At 48.9% G+C, this 22378-nt stretch overlaps 2 protein-coding genes across 7 annotated transcripts in view; one reads left to right on the forward strand and one right to left on the reverse strand.

Moving 5' to 3' along the window:
* Positions 1–1912: 1912 nt before the first annotated feature.
* On the reverse strand, positions 1913–2239 carry LOC129460422 (mitochondrial import receptor subunit TOM6 homolog). The gene has a single exon (XM_055238227.1). It carries the CDS (start codon positions 2237–2239, stop codon positions 2015–2017), a length of 225 nt encoding a protein of 74 aa, XP_055094202.1. The 3' UTR covers positions 1913–2014.
* A 9394-nt stretch (positions 2240–11633) lies between these two features.
* Positions 11634–22378, forward strand: part of AACS (acetoacetyl-CoA synthetase) — an 81107-nt gene continuing 70362 nt past the window's right edge. For 4 of the 6 annotated variants that reach the window (XM_063614757.1, XM_055239066.2, XM_055239068.2 and 1 more), the window contains exons 1-2: positions 11651–11981; positions 20137–20240. In XM_063614757.1, coding sequence (XP_063470827.1) covers positions 11849–11981; positions 20137–20240 — 237 coding nt within the window. In that variant the 5' untranslated portion in view covers positions 11651–11848. Of the gene's footprint in view, positions 11982–20136; positions 20241–22378 lie in introns of all 6 variants that reach the window. The other 2 variants (XM_055239065.2, XM_055239067.2) reach the window with 1 other exon arrangement.

The following is a 22378-nucleotide window of genomic DNA, read 5'->3' on the forward strand; positions in this document are numbered from 1 at the left end:
TTTATATAAAAATAAATGTATATATTTACATTGTGGGATATAGAGCTATCTGAATATAACATGTATGTACAATTTATGAAATAAATACACACCAAGTAGTCACCGCCCAGCTTAATAGGGGATGACCAGTATCGTGGAAATCCCTCCCTAAATTCAGCCCCTTTATTTGCCCTATGAGAAACCAGTGCTATATCTGTAGCTCTATATACCACTACGTAAGTATATACATTTATTTATTTATTTTTTGAGATAGAGTTTCACTCTTGTTGCCCAATGTGGAGTGCAATGGCATGATCTTGGTTCACTGGATTACAGGCATGTGCCACTGCACCCGGCCATAATTTTTTTTTTTTTTTTTTTTTGAGATGGAGTCTTGCTCTTATTGTTCAGGCTGGAGTGCAACGGCAGGATCTCAGCTCACTGCAACCTCCGCCTCCCAGGTTCAAGTGATTCTGTTGCCTCAGCCTCCTAAGTAGCTGGGATTACAGGCACCCGCCACCACGCCCCGCTAATTTTTGTATTTTTAGTAGAGACAGGGTTTTGCCATGTTGGCCAGGCCGGTCTCGAGCTCCTGACCTCGTGATCCGCCCGCCTCGGCCTCCCAACATGCTGGGATTACAGGCGTGAGCCACCGTGCCCGGCCCATAATTTTATTTTATTATTATTATTTTTGAAACGGAGTCTCACTCTGTCACCTAGGCTGGAGTGCAGTGGCGTGATCTCGGCTCACTGCAACCTCCACCCTCCGGGTTCAAGCGATTCTCCTGCCTCAGCCTCCCGAGTAGCTGGGATTACAGGCACCTGCCACCACGCCTGGCTAATTTTTTGTATTTTTAGTAGAAATGGGGTTTCACCATCTTGGCCAGGCTGGTCTTGAATTCCTGACCTCGTGATCCACCCGCCTTGGCCTCCCAAAGTGCTGGGATTACAGGCGTGAGCCACCGCACCCAGCTAAATTTATTTTTTATACTGTTCCATCCACCCCTGAAGCCCAACCACACTCTATGACCACACAACAGACGAATAATCCTTTCAAAATGTATGTCATGTCACTTCCCCACTCAAAAGCTTCCAAGTGGCTTCTCATCACACCTTGAATAAAACCCAAAGTACTTCTTACCCCACGGCCTCCCAAGGCACCATATAGCCACTGCGTTAAGACAGTGCCAAGCAGGCCTCAGGGACTTTGCATTTGCTATGCCCTCTGGAAGGCGTTTCCTGAAGATCAGCACTGGGCTGGATGTGTCACCTCATTTAGGTGTCAGCTCATGTTACTTCATTAGGGAGGTCCTTCCTTGATCACTTTTTTTCCTTTTTTTTTCTTTTTTTGGTGAGACTGAGTTTTGCCCTTGTTGCGCAGACTGGAGTGCAAGGGTGCAATCTTGGCTCGCCACACCCTCTGCCTCCCGGGTTCAAGCGATTCTCCTGCTTCAGCCTCCTGAATAGCTGGGATTACAGGCGCCTGACACCATGCCCAGCTAATTTTCATATTTTTAGTAGAGACGGGGTTTCACTGTGTTGGCCAGGCTGACCTTTTTCTTTTTCTCCCCATGTTTGGGGCTTGTCTTTGTCTCTCAAGTGTGAATATAAATCATGTTTTTTACAAGTTTTGTGAATCTTGACTTTTCACACCTTGTTTTTGTAAGCAAAAGTTTCTTATTAAAATAATAAAATGACTGTCTTTGTGTGCAATATTTATCTCAAATGTTTGTTAAAATAGCATTGTTATTTCTCAGGACAACAGCAAGGATCAGCCCCTGCAGAAGCTTAGGAACTATGTACAGAACTTTACAGAACAGACGCAATACTGTAGCTTAGGCCTCTCTGCTGACCAGAGAATTGAATTCTGCGTGGACTCAAGGAACAAAAGGAAACTAGGCAGGGAAAGGGAAAAGGAAAATGGCCATCTGAATCAAACTTCAGCTGCCATCAGGGCACATCTTGTGGTGGCCACAGATTGTAGGCTGTTTTTGGAAGATTCGGGCTCAGCATAGGATTCCATTTGTCTACCTGGCTACACCCCTGGCTGAGGTGCCATGAGGTCAATGTCACTCAAGTCCCTGGCCAGCCAAACTCCCGCAGCAAAGATTCCCAAATCAAGGATCAAGTTCCTCCGGAAGTCACTCCTATCAGTGGCAAAGCGGTAGATGCCCTGAGGCCAATCTCCCACGTTGTCCGGTATTTCGGGAGTTTCATTAGCCGAGCTGGCAGTGCTCATCCAGATCCCGCTGAAAGCCATAGTAGGAAGCTTTGCACGGGCCCTGTTTTTTTTTTTTTTTTTGAGACGGAGTTTCACTCTTGTTGCCCAGGCTGGAGTGCAATGGCATGATCTTGTCTCACCACAACCTTCGCCTCCGGGGTTCAAGAGATTCTCCTGTCTCTGCCTCCTAAGTAGCTGGGACTACAGACATGAGCCACCATGCCTGGCTAATTTTTGTATTTTTAGTAGAGACAGGGTTTCATCATATTGGTCAGGCCGGTCTCGAACTCCTGACCTCCAGTGATCTGCCCGTCTCAAAAAAAAAAAAAAAATGGCTTCTTTCTGATGTGCTGTGCATTCCTCAATACAGTACATCAAAATTTTATTTTATTCAATCACATCACGGCATATTTATTCCAATTACAGCCAATCCACCTCTTACTTTGATATAAAGTGCTCGTTTTTTATGACCCTTTAAGCCTGTGATGAAAATGTCTAGAATTCAGCTGAAGTCAGGATACAGACTCTGAGGTTGCGCACAGTCCTGTCAGGAGAGACTCCAAAGTGGGGATTCTTTGGCAAGGAAGACGAGTTTCTCACTGAGCAGGCGGCCATCAGTGTCCGCCATGTTGATTTTCTTTACCGACTCTCTCCCTAAGACAGAAATTTTGTATTTTTCCAGCTTCTTCTTAGCACTTTGGCTTTTGTTTTTATGTGTGCAAAGAGATAACAAGCTTTGCGAAGAGAGGAGAAAAGTGAGATTACAATTTCCCAGAGCATATGGACTATCCTCGGGTACTTCTGGTTTCTGTCTCAACTATGGGTGCCATTCCTCTTCCAGACCATCCCAGACCATCCGTTTGGGACTTTTTGGGAAATATGTTTGCTGTTTCCAAATACTCATGCCTTTTTTTTTTTTTTTCCAGAAGGAGTCTTGCTCTGTCACCCAGGCTGGAGTGCAGTGGCGCAATCTCGGCTCACTGCAAGCTCCACCTCCTGGGTTCACGCCATTCTCCTGCCTCAGCCTCCCTAGTAGCTGGGACTACAGGCACCCGCCACCACGCCCGGCTAATTTTTTTTTGTATTTTTTAGTAGAGACGGGGTTTCACCGTGTTAGCCACGATGGTCTCGATCTCCTGACCTCGTGATCTGCCCACCTCGGCCTCCCAAAGTGCTGGGATTACAGGCGTGAGCCACCGCGCCCGGCCTACTCATGCCTTTTACATGAAACCCCTTTCAACATATTCCAGTATGCAGAGCGTGCAGTGAGCCGAGATTGCGCCACTGTACTCCAGCCTGGGAGACAAAGCCAGACTCTGTCTCAAAAAAAAAAAAAAAAAAAAAAAAAATTAAAAAAAGAAAAAAAAGGGACGTGGGAGAAGAAGCAAGGTGGGTCTTGAAAAGACACCTCCAAAGGCCCGTGAGTGTCTGGAAGTGTGTCACAGGGGGTGAGGGCTAAGTCTCCAGTCATTCTGGCTGTGGCTCACCTCTGCCTTGGGCTACCTCACAGGTGCTGTGTCTGGTTGGGTGGGCCAAGCTGGAGGAATTAGGAGTGAACCAAGTGGCTGTCAGATATATAAATCCAGGCTTCTCCCTGCCCCATGAAAACTGGTCAACCCACTGGTCAAAGTGGATTTCCACATGCATGAGGGCTGGGTCTGTGCTTTACACAGCTGGGTCCCCATTGCCTAACTCACAGCGGGCAACCGCTAGGCACGTGGTGAGGGAATGAATGTTTCTTGAACTCCTACTGTGGGTCAGGCATTGGGGACCGCATGGTGCACTAGTGAGACAAGGATTCTGCCCCTGTGGAATTTGCATTCTGGTGTTAAAGGAATGAACACAAATACGTAGATCTCTCAAAGATGAGTCTCTCTCTGGGTGGAAAAGGACTCATGCCTCGCAAATGCAATAACATGGAGACAAAGAGCCAGAGGTGGGCCCAGAATTTGGAGGCCAGGGAGGGGGCAACCTGGAAGTCATGTTTATATAGCAAGCATCCTGTTTTAGGTTTGAATCTCTGTTTATGTGTGGTGATTGGGAGATGGAAACTGTTTAAAATTAGGTGGTGGAAGTGGGAGGTTACTTCATAAGATTCCAATACTGGTCAGGCATGGTGGCGCGATCCTGTAATCCCGGCCACTTGAAAGGCCGAGGCAGGAAGATCACTTCAGCCCAGGAGTTCGAGGTTGCAGTGAGCTATTTTTTTTTTTTTTTTTTTTTTTAGACGGAGTCTCGCTCTGTCGCCCAGGCTGGAGTGCAGTGCCGCCGTCTCGCCTCACTGCAAGCTCCGCCTCCCGGGTTCACGCCATTCTCCTGCCTCAGCCTCTCTGAGTAGCTGGGACCACAGGCGCCTGCCACCACGCCCGGCTAATTTTTTTGTATTTTTAGTAGAGACGGGGTTTCACCGTGGTCTCAATCTCCTGACCTCGTGATCCGCCCGCCTCGGCCTCCCAAAGTGCAGGGATTACAAGCGTGAGCCACCGTGCCCGGCCTGCAGTGAGCTATGATTGCGCCACTGCACTCCAGCCTGGGCAATACAGTGAAACCTGTCTCTAAAAAATAAAAATAAAAACAAATTAAGCTCCAATACTGCAAAAAACTATTTTGGGGGAAGTTGATTGGGTGGCTAAGATAATAAATGAAGACAAACAATTTGGGATGGTCCCTAACATGGAGCCCCCAGCAGGGGTATGATAAATAAACCTCCAAAACATACCTGAAGTCCATCTCTTCTCTCCATCTCCACCCTGGTCCAGTCACTATCATCTTTTGCATAACTTCTCCTGCCTTTGCCCCTGAAGACTATTCTCAACTCAGCATCAGGGAGATTCCTATCACAGCCAGTCACAGCAGGTCCCTCTCTGCTCAAAACCTTCCAGTGGTCTCACCTTAACCCAGGATAAAGGCCAAAGTCTCCACTGGGCTCCAGGACATACCTGAGCTGCCACCCCTTCCTCTGCTGATTTTATCTTCTACCCCAGGTCTCTCACATCAAAAATCTTGTCCTCCTTACAAAGTTCTCTAAGCACCCCCGGCACTCGCCTGCCTCAACTTCTGAGCCCTGGCTGTTCCCCTGCCCAGAGACTGAATTGCTCACTCCTGTCACCTTCTTCAGGTCACTGGTAGAAGTTGCATTTTCAAAGGGGCTTTCCCTGACAACCCTATTTAAAGAGAAACACCCCTCCTCTCACATTCTGTACGTCTCCCTTGCTTTCTCTCCATAGCACTTAATACCTTCTTTTTTTTTTTGAGACAGAGTTTCGCTCTGTTGCCCAGGCTGAAGTGCAGTGGCACAATTTTGGCTCACTGCAACCTCTGCCTCCTGGGTTCAAGCAATTCTCCTGCCTTAGCCTCCCAAGTAGCTGGGATTACAGGCATGTGCCACCACATCCAGCTAATTTTTTTATATTTTTAATAGAGATGAGGTTTCACCATGTTGGCCAGGCTGGTTTTGAACTCCTGACCTCAAGTGATCTGCCTGCTTTGGCCTTCCAAAGGGCTAGGATTACAGGCGTGAGTCACTGTGCCTAGCATAATACCTTTTATTATACAAATGTTATATACAATATGTAGTTCTCTGTAATGTGTGAACCCAGAGAATCTTAGGGCTCAATTGATTTAGAAAGTTAACTTTGTGAAGGTTAAGTACGTGTGCCCATGACACAGACTCAGGAGGTCCTGACATGTGCCCAAGGTGGTCAGAGCACAGTTTGGTTTTATATATTCTAGGGAGACATGAGACATCAGTCAGTATATGCAAGATGAACACTGGTTGTGTCTGGAAAGGAGAGACAACTCGAAGCAAAGGTGGGAAGACTTGAAGCGGGGAGGGGGCCTTCCAGGTCACAGGTAGATAAGTGACAAATGCTTGCGTTCTTTTGAGTTTCTGATGAGCCTCTCCAAAGCAGACAATCAGATATGCATTTATCTCAGTGAGCAGCGGGGTGACTTTGAATAGAATGAGAGGCAGGTTGGCCCTAAGCAGTTCCCAGCTTGACTTTCCCCTTTAGCTTAGTGATTTGGGGGCCCCAAGATTTATTTTTCTATCACACTTCCCCGTTTTCTTTTTAAAAATCTTTTGGAGAAAGCATTTTTAGAAGAAAATGAGTCTCTGCTCTCAGGTTTCATCTGATCTTTCATGGCTAGAATGGTTTATTCCTAGACAGGTAGGTCCCAAGTTATTAGAAAGGCTCATTTTTAGCAGGTTGTGAAGTCTCATGTCCTATGAAGAGAAAATAGAGGGAGGCAGGGAGAAAAGCAATAACAAACAAAAGAGCAATCCTGGAAAATTGATATAGGCCACATTAGCCTGAAGTCCATATATCAGTACGCAGGTGTGAAAATGTCTTAGGTGTGTAAATAGGTTGCTGTTATTTTCTTCTGAAGTTTAAGTTGTCTAGCCTCAGTTTGCAGGGCTTTATGAAAGCATAGCTTAGTTTTTAGTGACGCCAAATTAGGAAAAATGGGAAACAAGTAGAAAAAAAATTGACAACGTTATTTTGCAGGCTTGTAGTCAAGAAAAATTAGAATTTGGTCCAAACTGTGGACAATAATAAAAATTGAAGGCCGGGCGCGGTGGTTCACACTTGTAATCCCAGCACTTTGGGAGACCGAGGCGGGCGGATCACAAGGTCAGGAGATCGAGACCACGGTGAAACCCCATCTCTACTAAAAATACAAAAAAATTAGCCGGGTGTGGTGGTGGGCGCCTGTGGTCCCAGCTACTCAGAGAGGCTGAGGCAGGAGAACGGCGTGAACCCGGGAGGCGGAGCTTGCAGTGAGCCGAGATTGCGCCACTGCACTCCAGCCTGGGCAACAGAGCGAGACTCCGTCTCAAAAAAAAAATAATAATAATAATAATAAAAATTGAAGAACATTAGGTAAGACTAGAATCTAACAACAGGTGTACTATAGTTTTTGAAACATAACTTTTCTCTCTCCAGTTTCACATTTTTACTAAGGACAAATAACGGTAGGACTTATTTGCCTTATTATACTTGGCCTAATTATTTGTATACAATGCTGCAAGAATAATATTTTTTTTTAACATAGGCTTTTAAATTGGCTTTGATGGAACTTTGTTCCACAGAAGGAATCTCAGATGAGACATTTTAAAGCTGAGTCCAGGCGTGGATTTGTACCATCAAATACCTATGAGATGGGTGAATCCCTCTCCTCTTGAGGTTCCAAGATAAACTTGGGGTTCTTGGACCTGTCAGAAAGTGACATTCTTTACTTACCACAGGTCAGGAATCCTGTACAGGGACTGTGTAGGCAAAGGTATGAGGCCAATTTTTCCAAGGGGCTTTTATTGGCTCCATAAGTCAAGTTTGATCCCTTAAAGGAAAGCACACCATTCCAGTCAAAGCCTTGTTTCTCCAATTGTGTCCTGTTACAAATGAAAACAGGTTCTTATTGCACTTATGCAATTAACTGTATTGTTGTAAGTTAAGAATACTCACAAATAGTTTCCAAAATTTTGTAGAAATCAGGCAGAGAGAAACAAATATGCTCCAAATTTTGTTCATAGTCGTATACTATACTCAATTGTTAAAAGCTATAAATAGCTTAAAAGTTTTCTTCACTCAGAAAAACAAAAAGATCAGCAATGTTTTAAGCAAAAAGTTAAAAAGATTACAGATTACTTCAGACTTCTTTTTTTTTTTTTTTTAGACAGAGTTTCCCTCTTGTTGCCCAGGCTGGAGTGCAATGGTGTGATCTTGGCTCAATGCAACCTCCGCCTCCTGTGTTCAAGTGATTCTTCTGCCTCAGCCTCCTGAGTACCTGGGATTACAGGCATGAGCCGCCACGCTCAGCTAATTTTGTATTTTTAGTGGAGACGGGGTTTCTCATTGTTGGTTAGGCTGGTCTCAAACTCCCGACCTCAGGTGATCCGCCTGCCTCGGCCTCCCAAAGTGCTGGGATTACAGGCGTGAGCCACCGTGCCCGGCCCGGCCAGGACTTCCTACCTCTTAACTGGATCTCTGAGCTCTGAGCAGAGCCCACATTGAATCCTGGGTCTCCAAAAAGGGAGAATTATTTTGAAGTTAGACCATGTGATGCTTTTACAGAACACTTAAATTTTTTTTTTTAACAAAGATATTTCTTTTTTTTTTTTTTGAGACAGAGTCTCATTCTGTCACCCAGGCTGGAGTGCAGTGGCACAATCTCAGCTCACTGCAAGCTCTGCTTCCCGGGTTCACGCCATTCTCCTGCCTCAGCCTCCCGAGTAGCTGGGACTACAGGCGCCTGCCCCCAGGCCTGGCTAATTTTTTTGTATTTTTAGTAGAGATGAGTTTTCACCGTGTTAGCCAGCATGGTCTCAATCTCCTGACCTTGTGATCCATCCACCTCGGCCTCCAAAGTGCTGGGATTACAGGCATGAGCCACCGTGCCTGGCCAACGAAGACATTTCTAAGTGTCTAAACTACACTCTTCCTTAAAATACCCCAGAGTAGCATCTGTTGCAATAGCTGTTAATGAAAAAAACAGAATTCAGTCAACTGAGAAAAACAAAAACAAAAAGACCTTTGCTCTAAACAAAAAGCATCAGGTCCTAGGAGAGAAAAACAAAAACAAAAACATGATAGCCTTTTAAATACAAACCCGAGCACATGCACACACACATCTTGGATGTTAGCTTTTAATTAACCTGACTTTGAACCATTGAGCTCCTTTAAAAAAATCTTTTAAAAATCTCATTACTATATTTCTGTTAGGACAAATTGCTGCTATTTCAGAAGTACCAAGTAGCAAACCAGAAAGGGCTTGATTTAGGAACTAAATCTAGGCTGTCGTGGTTGGAAAAAGCAGGCAGAGCCTTAGCTATGGAACTGCAGCTTGGGGCAACAGCCATTGCTTTCACTTTGGCCTGGCTAGCAAAAAGGTGGCCTTATTATGTAAATAAAGCCCCTTTAGTAATTAAAATCAAACATCTTTCCTCTTTTAATTTTTTTCTTTTGCTGGTTGTTTTCCTCCCCTACCAGCCCACGTGTGTGTGTGTGTGTGTGTGTGTGTGTGTGTGTGTGTGTGTGTGTGAATTTAGCCACTTTAGAGTCCTTGTTCCCCGCAATTTGGAACTTTCCTTTTGATTTGATCAAGTCAGATAGAGTTGATCAAACCCAATGGGAAAAAGACCAAAGCAACAACAAAAACAGAGACAAACAAACAACCAAAAAAGCATTTAAGCCATACAAAAAATGGCACAACTTGTATGATCACTGAGCACTCTCTAATGGTAAGGATAAATTTATGGGAGAGGAAAGGGGTCCCGATCCAGACTCCAAGAGAGGGTTTTCGGATCTCACGCAAGAAAGAATTCAAGGCGAGTTTATAGACTAAAGCAAACGCAAGTTCATTAGGAAAGTAGAGGAATAAAAGGATGGCTACTCCATAGACAGAGCACCCTGAGGGGTGCTGGTTGCCCATTTTCACGGTTATTTCTTGATGATATGCTAAACAAGGGGTGGACTATTCATGCCTCCCCTTTTTAGACCATATAGAGTAACTTCCTGACATTGCCATGGCATTTGTAAACTGTCACGGCACTGATGGGCGTGTAGTAGTGAGGTCACTCTCATCGCCATCTTGGTTTCGGTAGGTTTTAGCCGGCTTTTTTACTGCAATATCAGCAAGGTGTTTATGACTTGTATTTTGTGCCGACCTCCTGTCTCATCCTGTGACTTAGAATGCCTTCACTGTCTGGGAATGGAGCCCAGTAGATCTCAGCCTCATTTTACCCGGCCCCTACTCAAGATGGAGTTGCTTTGGTTCAAATGCCTCTCACATTAAGACCAGCTGGTTGTTAACCTTAACTTTAGCCAAGACAAACCCCAATTCAGTTACTTACCTAGGGACGGGTCTTAGGCTGTAGACTGCTCTCTACCATCCTAGAAGCAGGAAAAAAGACCTCATCTTCCCTGTTGGAAGTGAGCTCAAACTCCATAAAGGAGTTACCTGCCTTCCATTCTCATGGAAACAGGAAACCTTGCCTTCCTTGTCGGAAGCAAGTAAAACTGCAAAGAAAAGAGTGGTACAGCAAAATAAACTTTAGGTCTCTACCAAATTTTGGGAGATCAGGGAGGCTCTGGAGGGGGTGCTGTCAGACCTAGGCTCACTCCTGTAATCCCAGCACTTTGGGAGGCCGAGGCGGGCGGATCACCTGAGGTCAGGACTTCAAGACCAGCCTGGCCAACATGGTGAAATCCCGTCTCTATAAAAATGCAAAAATTAGCCGGGCTCGGTAGCTCACGCCTGTAATTCCAGCACTTTGGGAGGCTGAGGTGGGCGGATCACCTGAGGCCGGGAGTTGGAGACCAGCCTGACCAATATGGAAAAACCCTGTCTCTACTAAAAATACAAAATTAGCCAGGTGTGGTGGCACATGCCTGTAATCCCAGCTACTCCAGAGACTGAGGCAGGAGAACTGCTTTAACCTGGGAGACGGGGGTTGTGGTGTGCCGAGATCTCGCAATTGCACTCCAGCCTGGGTAACAAGAGCGAAACTCCGTCTCAAAAAAACAAAACAAACAACAACAACAACAAAAACGAAAAATTAGCTGGGCATGATGGCGTGCGCCTGTAATCCCAGCTACTCAGGAGGCTGAGGCAGGAGAATCGCTTGAACCTGGGAAGGAGAGGTTACAGTGAGCTGAGATTGGGACATTGCACTCCAGCCTGGGCGACTGAGTGAGACTCAAAAAAATAAAAAATTAAAAAAAAAAAGCAAAGGCGGGGAGGGGGCTTTTCAGGTCACAGGTAGGTAAGAGACAAATGGCTGCATTCTTTTGAGTTTTCAATTAGCTTCTCCAAAGGAGGCAATCAGGTGTGCATTTATCTCAGCAGAGGGGTGACTTTGAATAGAATGGGAGGCATTCTATTCTGGGAACTGCTTAGGTTAGCCTTAAGCAGTTCCCAGCTTGACTTCTCCTTTAGCCTAGTAGTGGGGCCCCAAGATTTATTTTCCTTTCATAAATGTGTATTTTGATACCCATTGGCATAGTATGTATATTATTGTATTATACTATGACATTATCTTGTGTATGTACACGATGTACTTGTTAATCGTCTCCCGTTCTTCTCACACCTGTACCCCTCCTCTCCTGTTGACAGAAGGCAAGAATTTTGCTTTTTTCGCTGCTGTATCCGCAAAGCTGCCAAAGCGCCCGGAATGCCGCAGGCGCTCAGTAAGGACCTGCAGGGTACACGTGTAGGAAACAGCGGACTCGGACGCCTGGCTTCTCCGGCTGCCCTAACGCCCTCCAGCTCCAGGTGAGGTCGGGGAGCTGGGGCCAAGGCACGTGGGCGCCCCTCACCCCCACGCCCCCCGGCCGCGGGCGCTGGAGCGGGCGGCTGCGAGCACTCCTTTGCGCGGCGCTGCACTCAGCGGAGGGTTACAGGCGGGAGGGCGGGGCCTGAAGGGGGCGGGGGTTCGGGGCGGGGCCTGCGGGGCGGGGCCTGGGCCAAGTGGCCCGCCGCAGGCGGCGGCGGCCGTTCAGTCCCTTGTTCCCCGCCGCCGCCGTCGCCGACCCAGCCCGGCAGGCGCTCCTGACCGTCGCTTCCCCCTGTCCCAGGTCCCCGACCCTCGCCTCAGCCCCGGCCCCTGGTCCCCAGCCCTCGTCTCAACCCCGGCCGCCCGCCGCCGCCATGTCCAAGGAGGAGCGCCCCGGTCGGGAGGAGATCCTGGAGTGCCAGGTGATGTGGGAGCCTGACAGTAAGAAGAACACGCAGATGGACCGCTTCCGGGCGGCTGTGGGCGCCGCCTGCGGCCTGGCGCTGGGTGAGAGTCGGGCGCGCGGCCGGTCCTGCGGGGGATGGGCGGGGGCCGTGCAGGGTGGTTGGGTGGTCTCCCCATGGCTAGTTTCCTGCTTCTGGGGCTGGAGGAGCCACTTGATGGCGGGGAGGCCTTCTGACTGCGGGGTTCCCCCCAGTCTTGGGGAACATCACCCCTCCACAGCACCTCCTGGCACTTCCTGACTCTGCAGCGTCTCCTTTGCATGTGGGAGTCACCCTCTCCCCGGGAGAGTCACCCCTCGGGAGGGCCAGCTGCCTGTTGACTGTGTGATCCCCTGCTAGGCTTTCCTACCTGTGAGGTGCTCCCTGGAGTCTTGACCTCCAGCCTGTGGGGGCTTCCCCCGGACATAGGGCCTTTTTGACTTGCAGCTCTTCCTCTGTTTGTGGGGGTCCCTTGCCAGTCCCCAGTGCCGTGCACTCTGCCTCCCTGACCTCCCCCATCTCCAGCTGCCCCTGCTGGAGGCCAGCACCTAGAAGGATGGTCAGGTAGGAGGCCCTGTCCACGCGTCTACAATCCCAGCCCCCAAACAGAACCTAGTAAAAGACTCTCTTTCCACTCATCACCTTGAACCTCAGAAACCACCTCTCTGGGTGTGGGTGGGGCAAAGGCTCCTTCTCCGTGGGGTAACGGCTCCGGGTGCTCTTTCTGAGCTCTGGCTGGCTTGCCCAACTACCAGCTCCACCCTTCCACCCCTGCCCTCCCCCAGGTGTTCCCAGGGTTTTTTTTTTTTTTTTTTTTTTTGAGACAAGAGTTTCGCTCTTGTTGAGCAGGCTGGAGTGCAATGGCGAGATCTTGGCACACCGCAACCTCCGCCTCCCGGGTTCAAGTGATTCTCCTGCCTCAGCCTCCCGAGTAGCTGGGATTACAGGCATGCGCCACCACGCCCGGCTAATTTTGTATTTTTAGTAGAGACAGTTTCTCCATGTTGGTCAGGCTGGTCTCGAACTCCTGACCTCAGGTGATCCGATCGCCTTGGCCTCCCAAAGTGCTGGGATTACAGGTGTGAGCCACCGCGCCCGGCTTCCTAGGGGATTTTTAACTCATGGTCTCCCCTCCTCACCCCCTCCGCTGGCGCAGGGACTCCCTTGTTTCTGTTGGTGGCATCACTGTTCTTGCTCAGGCTCACAGGAATGGACACCCCAGTCACCTGGCCCGTACCAGAAATCTTCTGCCACAGCCCCATGTCGCTCGCATCTCCTCCTTTGCAGCCCCTTGCCAGGGGTTCTGGGGCCTCCTTTCCTCCTCACCAAACAGTGGTTGGTTTTCCTGCTTCCTGCTTTTCCACCCATTTGCATCCTGCTTGCTTTGCCAGAGTAATCTTGAAGCACACAGGTCTTACTTTGTCACTCCTTGGCTCAGAACTTCTCAGTGGTTCCTTGTTGACTACAGAATTGCAGACAGCTGCCTGGCAGCTTTCAGGCCCTCCACAGCAGTGGGGAGCTTCCACAGAGTCCCTTTCCTAGGCTAACCCAGAGCCGTTCCTCTCCTTCCTTTCCTCTCCCTTGGAGACAGGTGTAGTCTGTTGCCCCAGGGGCTTCTGGACAGCGGTTGGTAAATGAGTGTGTGTTGGATTAGGGCAGCGTGGAGACTCTTGGAAGAAGCAGGAGGCTGGCATGTGGGATTATGTTCTTCCTCTATGTCACCTTGCCTTGATTCCATCTGTTTCCTCTGCCAGCAATAACAGAATGCTGGTCTGGTGCCTGTCTAGCCCTGATGTTATGAAATAATTTCAGATTGGGCAGCCCTGTTGGATGGGTGAAACCACCTTCCTCCGTGGGAAGTGTTGAAGAGAAGGGATTTGTAATCTAACTATCTGGATTTCTTTTTTTTTTTTTTTTTTTAAGCTTCGCTCTTCTCCCCCATGCTGGAGTGCGATGGCGCGATCTCGGCTCATTGCAACCTCCACCTCCTGGGTTCAAGCAATTCTCCTGCTTCAGCCTCCTGAGTAGCTGGGATTACAGGTGCCTGCCACTATGCCCGGCTAATTTTTGTATTTTTAGTATAGAGACGGGGTTTCACCATGTTGACCAGGCTGGTCTAGAACTCCTGACCTCAGGTGATCCACCTGCCTCAGCCTCCCAAAGTGCTGGGATTACAGGTGTGAGCCACCGTGCCTGGCTGACTACCTGGATTTTGAACTAGCTCTACCATTTACCAGCTGTGTGATCAGGAGGAAGTCATTGGATCTCCTCATGCCTCGTTTCCTCATCTGTAAAATGGGCATAACAGGACCTGAGTCATTGAGTCGGTGTGCAGGTGACAGGAGATGGTCAAGCCCAGTGCTCAGCTCTGCCCTGGGTCCCTGGGGTTGGGGAGTAAACATGAGCAAGTGCTGGGAGGGCCCAAGCATGGCTGTGGAGCTCCTTTCCCTCCTTCAAGGCTCTCAGACTGGTGGCCCATGGGCCAGGTCTCATCTGCAGACACACTGTTGAATGGCCTGCATTTAAAAGTTAGGAGAGGGGGCCGGGCGTGGTGGCTCACACCTGTAGTCCTAGCACTTGGAGGAGCTGAGGTGGGTGGATCTTTTGAGCCTAGGAGTTTGAGACCAGCCCGGGCAACATGGTGAAACCCCTATCTCTACAAAAAATACAAAAAATTCTCTGGGTGTGGTGGCATGCGCCTGTAGTCCCAGCTACTCTGGAGACTAAGGTGGGAGGGTTGCTGGAGCCCAGGAGTTGGAGGTCGCAGTGAGCCGAGATCCCGCCACTGCACTGCAGCCTGGGCGACAGAGTAAGACTCTGTCTCAAATAAATAAAAGTTGGGAGACCACATATGAAAAGCAAGCTTTCCAACCTCTGAGAACCCCAAGGCCTGTCATGCTGGGTCTGCATTCCCAACGTGGCAGCATTGTCCGGAGCTGAGTGAGGCCCCTCCCTTTAGTTTGGAGGAGGGCATTTAGCACTGTATTTGTCCTTTTCTCCTCTTACCACTCTTGAAGGTGATTTCCACCTGCCTCTCCCCTTTCATATTCCTGGCCCTGGAAGCTTTGGGCTTTGCTTGAAGATCCAGCTCAAATGCTGTCTTCTTTTTGATTATTCTCTTTGAATATTTCTGCCTTCCCTCTTCTCTCTAAGAACATGTAATTTGGGCTTTCATTCTGCCCTGCCTTTCTGTGTATTTGTGAGCATTCTTTTTTTTTTTGAGATGGAGTCTCGCTCTGTCACCCAGGCTGGAGTGTAGTGGCACGATCTCGGCTTACTGCAATCTCTGCCTCCTGGGTTCAAGCAATTCTCCTGCCTCAGCCTCCTAATTAGCTGGGATTACAGGCATGCGCCACCAAGCCCGGCTAATTTTTTTGTATTTTTAGTAGACATGGGGTTTCACCATATTGGCCAGGCTGGTCTTGAACTCCTGACCTTGTGATCCACCCACCTCGACCTCCCAAAGTGCTGGGATTACAGGTGTGAGCCACCGCGCCCGGCTGTGAGCTTTCTTATTGCTTAAAGACAGTGCCCGCAAGCTTGTATCCTCTCCTCTGTGTCCCAGCAGAGGCTAACTTGTAGCCTGTATACAGTATGGAGCCATGTAGTAGAGAGCAAGGCACATGTCCTCAGCAGCCTTGCTCCTGCCCTGCAGGCTTCAGGGAGGAAGGGAGGGGCATTCCCCACTCCGGCCGCCTCTCCGTGAGCCCGTCTTCCCAGACCAAGGTTGGCAGGAAGTTTCTATCCCTGCATTTTGGGATGCTCTGGTAGGGTTACCCACCCTCTTTTCCACTACCAGAGCCACAGGTTGGTTGGTTCCTGTCACTGCTTCCAGCTGAAGCCACCTGTGCACTCCTTGCACATCCACGTGGGGCTCTGGGGTCCCCTGATGCAGACTTCCTTGGGGTCGGCTGCAGCTCCCGCCTGGCATATGTGCCTGTGATTCCGGGCCTCTAGCAAGCTCTGGCAGACGTGCTGCATGTAGTAGCCCTCTGTAATTAGGGGGCAGGGAGGTGGCACCAGTTTCAAAGGCATGCTCTTTTGGAGGACTGTGCCAAGTGTCCTTCTGTGTACCACAAGCTGCACGTCAGCTCTCTGTGCAAGCAGCTGGGATGGAGTTTGCCAACAAATAGAAGGCTTGGGCCCTGTTCTCAAATAGCTCTGGGTGGCTAGGGGAGAGATCTCATGTGAAGATAGTGCCACAAGTTAGTGGACGCTGGGCATTCCACGAATGGGGCATTGGTGTTGACATTCTGGGTACTGCACTGTTGTATGACAGATGCACCTGACGGCTGTAACTTCAGAAGAATGTGTTTTCAGAGTTCCAAGCTAAGGAATCCAGGAGTAGCCAACCTGGATTTACTCCTTGTCTGTGAGGAACATCTGAACCCCCGGCCCGTCCCATGGAATGCAAGCTCTACAGGGGGGTTGAGGCCCTTTCTTTTGGATTAAGTGAAGGTTACCAGGTGGAAGTTGCTAGGGGAGGGCGCTAAGTGAAGGTGCTGTATAAACTGCGTGCATTTTACAAGCGGTTGTGGTTCTGCTATCCAGCCTGCTGCCCCCGGACCATCCCTGTAGGTAAGTTTCCAATCAACCCTGTGTCTGGCTCACTGCTTCCAGATCTCTGGAATCTGGTGCCATCTATTGGAGTTAATAGGGGTCCAGCACAACAGCAGTGTGCTGGGTTTAGCAGAGAATGCGGTTTAGGAGGGCAGATAGCCTGTAATCTCAGCTACTTGGGCAGCAGGGGCAGGAGGATTGCTTGAGTCCAGGACTTAGAGGCTGCAGTGAGCTATGATCATGCCACTGCGTTCCAGCCTGGACAGAAGAGTAAGATCCTGTCTCTAAGAAAATGAATAATTAAAAAAAAGGGCAGATAAAATCTTCAGCTAAGATTTGAAGGTGTAGGCTGGCCAAGATTCTCATAGGTGGAGAGGAAGAAGGGCTGAAAATTCAGAAGCCTGTAGGGACCAGACAGGTGCCCAGGATAATAATAGTGACTATTTAGTGAGCTCTCTGTATATGCCAGGCTCCATCTGGCACCTGATATGTATCAACTAATGTAATCCTCTCGGTAATCCTACCAAGTAGGTGGTAGTAGTAGCCCCATTTCACAGCTGAACAAACCAAGGCACGAAGTCTCAGTTAAGACTTGGTAGCTGTAGGCGGTGGAGCTGTAGTCTGCCGTCTGGTTAGTTGTTGCCTCTGGCATTTGCCTGAGGGCCCGATGAGGCAGCTGTTCCCAGTTCTAGCTAATCGTCACGATGTGGTGTGGACAATGCATTTGTTACCTATTGCTGGTGACAAATCAGCCCAAAAGTTAGTGACTTAAAACAAGAATAAACCTTTATTACCTCTCAGTTTCTGTGGGTCAGGACTGGGGAGTGGCTAGTTGGGTGGTTCTGGCTCAGGGTCCCGGAGGGGCTGCAGTGGGAATGCGCCCATCCCCGAGAGCTCACTCACATGGCGGTAAGTTAGTGCTGGTGGTGGCAGCAAGGTAGTGCAGGAGGAATCTGCCATATGCCACCTAGTACTGTGTGAGCGTCCTCACTGGCTTCTCCTGGAGCAGGTGACCCAAGAGAGCCATATGGCTGCAGTGACCCTTACAACCTGGCCTTGGAAGTCACGTTTGGCCACTTCCACAATACCCTGTTGGTGACACGGATCAGCCCTCTCAGGTTGGGAAGGGGACCACAGAGGGCTATGAATGCCTGGAGGTGACAATTATTGGCTGTCGACCACAGTCAGGTACTCACTTTTCGCAGGAGAAGCCAGAATTTCATTTAAAAATGGATTTATGTGCTTGCTTTGGTAGCACATATACTAGGTAGAAAAATTAGCGTGATCCCTGCACAAGGTGGAGATGCAAATTCACGAAGTAGTCCATCAAAAAGCAAGAACAGGCTTTTCAGTGTGAGCAGCTTGCACAGCCTGAATCAGACCTGGGCTTGTGGTTGCAGCGTCCTCCCCGGTAGAGGCGGGGAGCGTGGGAGCAGAAGAGTGTGTCTGAAGAGTCGCATTTGATGAGAGGGCTGAGTTGCTGACAGTGGGAAAATTTCCACCTGAAGTCGGCCACTTTTGCTGTCGTCTCCCAGGGTCCTTGTGGCGTCAAGATGCCATTGTGGCTGCATCCTTCCAGATTCTTGGGGCTGGCCGCGTCTGCCTTCCTTAGCAATGCTGTTGATGAATGAACTTTTGTGATAGGCTTTTTTGTTGTTGTTGTTGTTGTTGTTGACAGAATTTCACTCTTGTTGCCCAGGCTGGAGTGCAGTGGCACGATCTCGGCTCACTGCAACCTCCACCTCCTGGGTTCAAGAGATACTCCTGCCTCAGCCTGCCAGGTAGCTGGGATTATAGGCATGCGCCACCACACCTAGCTAATTTTTTGTATTTAGTAGAGATGGGATTTCACCATATTGGTCAGGCTGGTCTCAAACTCCTGACCTCAAGGGATCCACCCACCTCGGCCTCCCAAAGAGTTGGGATTACAGGCGTGAGCCACCGCTCCTGGCCTTTTTTTTTTTTTTTTTAAATGGGGTCTCACTCTGTCACCCACCCAGGCTGGAGTGCAGTGGCGGGATCATACCTCACTGCAGCCTTGAGCTTCTGGGCTAAAGCGATCCTCTCAGCTGTCCCTGCCCCAGTTCTTGTGATCCCTCCTTGTCCAGCATAACAGGACCATTCCTGGACACCACAGTCAAGAGGGGACACTGCTGAAGGGCAGGGAGCATCGTGTCTCTTCCTCTCTTCCCCACCGGGGCTGGGAACAGTGAGGATGGGCAAGCTTGACTTGACTGATGGCAGTGAGATAATTCAGCTCAGCAGATGTATTATGCCCTTTTCCCCATTCCTGATACCTCATTGGCCATCTTCCTGATATGTTATTATATCCTTGCCAGTCTCTGCCTTCCTGGAACCCCAGCAAGGCTGTGCTTTGAAACAGAAGCACTGTATGGCTTCCCTTGGTCCCCGATAGGATAAAATTCTCCTATCCTTAAGGACTGATTGGCTCGCTGTGGCGAATCCACTTGGATCCTACGCAGTTGAGAGGGTAAAGAGTCCTCAGCGAGGCTGGGGTCAGTTTTTCAGTGAAGTCACATTTCCTTTAGGAGTTAAATACATCTCTTTGTATCAGGTTTCCAGCTCATGTCTTGATGGTGGGGAAAAGTTGTTTTGAGTATAACTGAGTGGAATCTGCAAAGGGGAACTCCCCTGGGCATAAAAAGTTAGATTGTTGTGGATTAAAAGGAGGGAGACCTTTTACCATGTAACTTTTTTTTTTTTTTTTGAGACGGAGTTTCACTCTGTCGCCCAGGCTGGAGTGCAGTGGCGTGATCTCGGCTCACTTCATCCTCGGCCTCCCAGGTTTAAGCAGTTCTCTGCGTCAGCCTCCCACGTAGCTGGGATTACAGGCACCCGCCACCGTGCTCGGCTAATTTTTTTTGTATTTTTAGTAGAGACAGGGTTTCACTATTTTGGCCAGGCTGATCTTGAGCTCCTGACCTCGTGATCCACCTGCCTTGGCCTCCCAAAGTGCTGGGATTACAGGCATGAGCCACCGCGTCTGGCCTCCGTATAACTTTTTACACTTTCGTAATTTTGAGTCTTGTGAACATATTGCTTATTCAAAAATCAAAATAAGTAGTAACACCCCCCAACATTATACTGGCCTTGAGAAGTCATCAACAGACTACCAGTTTTGAACTTCTGGGTTTTCCAATGTATCGACTATAAATTTCCTAAGGTTATGTGGTATAATAGTGGTGAACTCCTAATGCCATGGTGGTAATTTCCAAGACCCTGTTCTAAGCACTTTCTACATGTGCTCATTTAAATCCTCACAACAGCCCTGTGGCTGGAGGGGGATTACTAATTATCCCCATTTTGCATTTGCCTGAGGTCACAAAGCTAATAAGTGGCAGAACCAGGATTTGAACCCGGGCATTCAGGCTCTAGAGTCTATATTCTTAGGCATGGTGGTTAAGATATAAAATCACTGAAGATGACTCAAAACATCACCGCCTCACCTTTGTTCTTTTTGGGGACTAGTGGTGTTGGGTTTGCATCAATACAAATTAAGCTCCTTCCTCCCCCAGACCATTTCTCTCAGATGAATTTGGCTCGCTTGGACATGCCCAAGGCTCCTGAGGTGTGTCTATCTTATTAATGAATTGCCAAGATTTTCCTTCCAAGGTTAATCTGAGCTATTTCATTTTTAGAGAATTATGATGACTTGTACCATTGGTCCGTTGAGTCATATTCAGACTTCTGGGCAGAGTTCTGGAAATTCAGTGGAATTGTCTTCTCACACGTGTATGATGAGGTAAGTAGAGATTTTCCGTGGACATCATCTCTTTTTGTGGTCGTGCTTCAAAGTGAAATGCTAATTTTGGGGAATACTGAATCGTATCTTCTTTTTACAACCTCATGCGGATGGGAAAAAGTCATTGCTCTGGAGAACTGGCATTAAATTATCGCAGACCTCATTGAGAACTTTGCAGCCTGTTAATCCTCTGTTGTGTGGGGACCCCAGGCCCTGTCCTGGGAACTTGAGTGATCCTAAATAGTAGTTTTGTTTGTTTGTTTGTTTTTAATTTTTAAATATTTGGGGCTGGGTGCAGTGGATCGCACCTATAATCCCAGCACTCTGACAGACCAAGATGGGAAGATCCCTTGAGCCCAAGAGTTTGAGTGCAGGCTAGGCAACAAAGCAAGACCTTGTCTTCAAAAAAATAAATTAGCTGGACACGGTGGTGCATGCCTGTGGTCCCACCTACTCAGGAGGCTGAGGTGGGAGGATCGGTTGAGCCCAGGAGGTCGAGGCTGCAGTGAGCTGTGGTTGCGCCACTGCACTCCAGCCTGGGCAATAGAGCCAGACCCTGTCTCAAAAAAAAAAAAAGGTTTAATTATGTTAAAATACATATATCATAAACTATTGTGTAACCATCTTAACTATTTTAAACTGTACACATCAGTGATACTAAGTACATGTACATTGTTGTGGGTTTTTTTTTTTTTTTGAGATAGAGTCTCACTCTGTTGCCCAGGCTGGAATGCAGTGGGGCCATCTTAGCTTACTGCAACCTCCACCTCCCAAGTTCTAGCAATTGTCCTGCCTCAGCCTCCCGAGTAGCTGGGATTACAGACATGTGCCACCACCCCCGGCTAATTTTTGTATTTTTAGTAGAGGCAGGGTTTTGCCATGTTGCCCAGGCTAGCCTCAAACTCCCAACCTTGGGTGATCCACCTGCCAATCTCAAAGTGCTGGGATTACAGGCATGAGCCACCGTGCCTGGCCACACTGTCATAGTTTTTTTTGTTTTGTTTTTTTTGAGACGGAGTCTTGCTCTTTCATCAGGCTGGACTGCAGTGGTGTGATCTCGGCTCATTGCAGCCTTCAACACCCTGGTTCAAGCGATTCTCCTACCTCACCCTCCCGAGTAGCTGGGATTACAGGCATGTGCCACCACGCCCAACTAATTTTTGTATTTTTAGTAGAGACGGAGTTTAACCATGTTGGCCAGGATGGTCTCGATCTCCTGACCTCGTGATCCGCCTGCTTCAGCCTTCCAAAGTGCTGGGATTACAGGCATGAGCCACCACACCCAGCAGTAGTTTTTTTTTTTTTTTTTTGAGACGGAGTCTCTCTCGCTCTCTCACCCAGGCTGGAGTGCAGTGGCGCGATCTTGGCTCGCTGCAAGCTCCGCCTCCCGGGTTCACACCATTCTCCTGCCTCAGCCTCTCCGAGTAGCTGGTACTACAGGCACCCGCCACCACACCCGGCTAATTTTTTTGTACTTTTAGTAGAGACGGGGTTTCACTGTGGTCTCGATCTCCTGACCTTGTGATCTGCCCGCCTCAGCCTCCCAAAGTGCTGGGATTACAAGCGTGAGCCACCGCGCCCGGCCAGCAGTAGTTTTTTAAACTTTTCTTTTTCTTTGACACTGAGTCTCACTTTGTCACCCAGGCTGGAGTGCATCTCAGCTCGCTGCAACCTCCACCTCCTGGGTTTGGGTGATTCCCTTGCCTCAGCCTCCCGAATAGCTGGGATTACAGGCATGCGCCACCATGCCCGGCTAATTTTTGTATTTTTTAGTAGAGACGGGGTTTCACCATGTTGGCCAGGCTGGTCTTAAACTCCTGACCTCAGGCGATCCACCTGCCTTGGCCTCCCAAAGTGCTGGGATTACAGGCGTGAGCCACTGTGCCCAGCAGGAGTTTTGGTTTTTTTTTTTGTTTTTTTTTTTTTGAGACGGAGTCTCGCTCTGTCACCCAGGCTGGAGTGCAGTGGCGCGATCTTGGCTCACAGCAAGCTCCGCCTCCCGGGTTCCCGCCATTCTCCTGCCTCAGCCTCCCCAGCAGCTGGGACTACAGGTGCACGCTGCCATGCCTGGCTAATTTTTGTATTTTTAGTAGAGACGGGGTTTCACCGTGTTAGCCAGGATGGTCTCGAGCTCCTGA

This window comes from Symphalangus syndactylus, chromosome 13, assembly GCF_028878055.3.
Source record: "Symphalangus syndactylus isolate Jambi chromosome 13, NHGRI_mSymSyn1-v2.1_pri, whole genome shotgun sequence".
Classification (NCBI taxonomy): Eukaryota; Metazoa; Chordata; class Mammalia; order Primates; family Hylobatidae; genus Symphalangus; species Symphalangus syndactylus.

Excerpts from the sequence above, each read along its gene's own strand:
- LOC129460422 (XM_055238227.1), bottom strand. The coding sequence starts at position 2,239 with ATGGCTTTCAGCGGGATCTGGATGAGCACTGCCAGCTCGGCTAATGAA.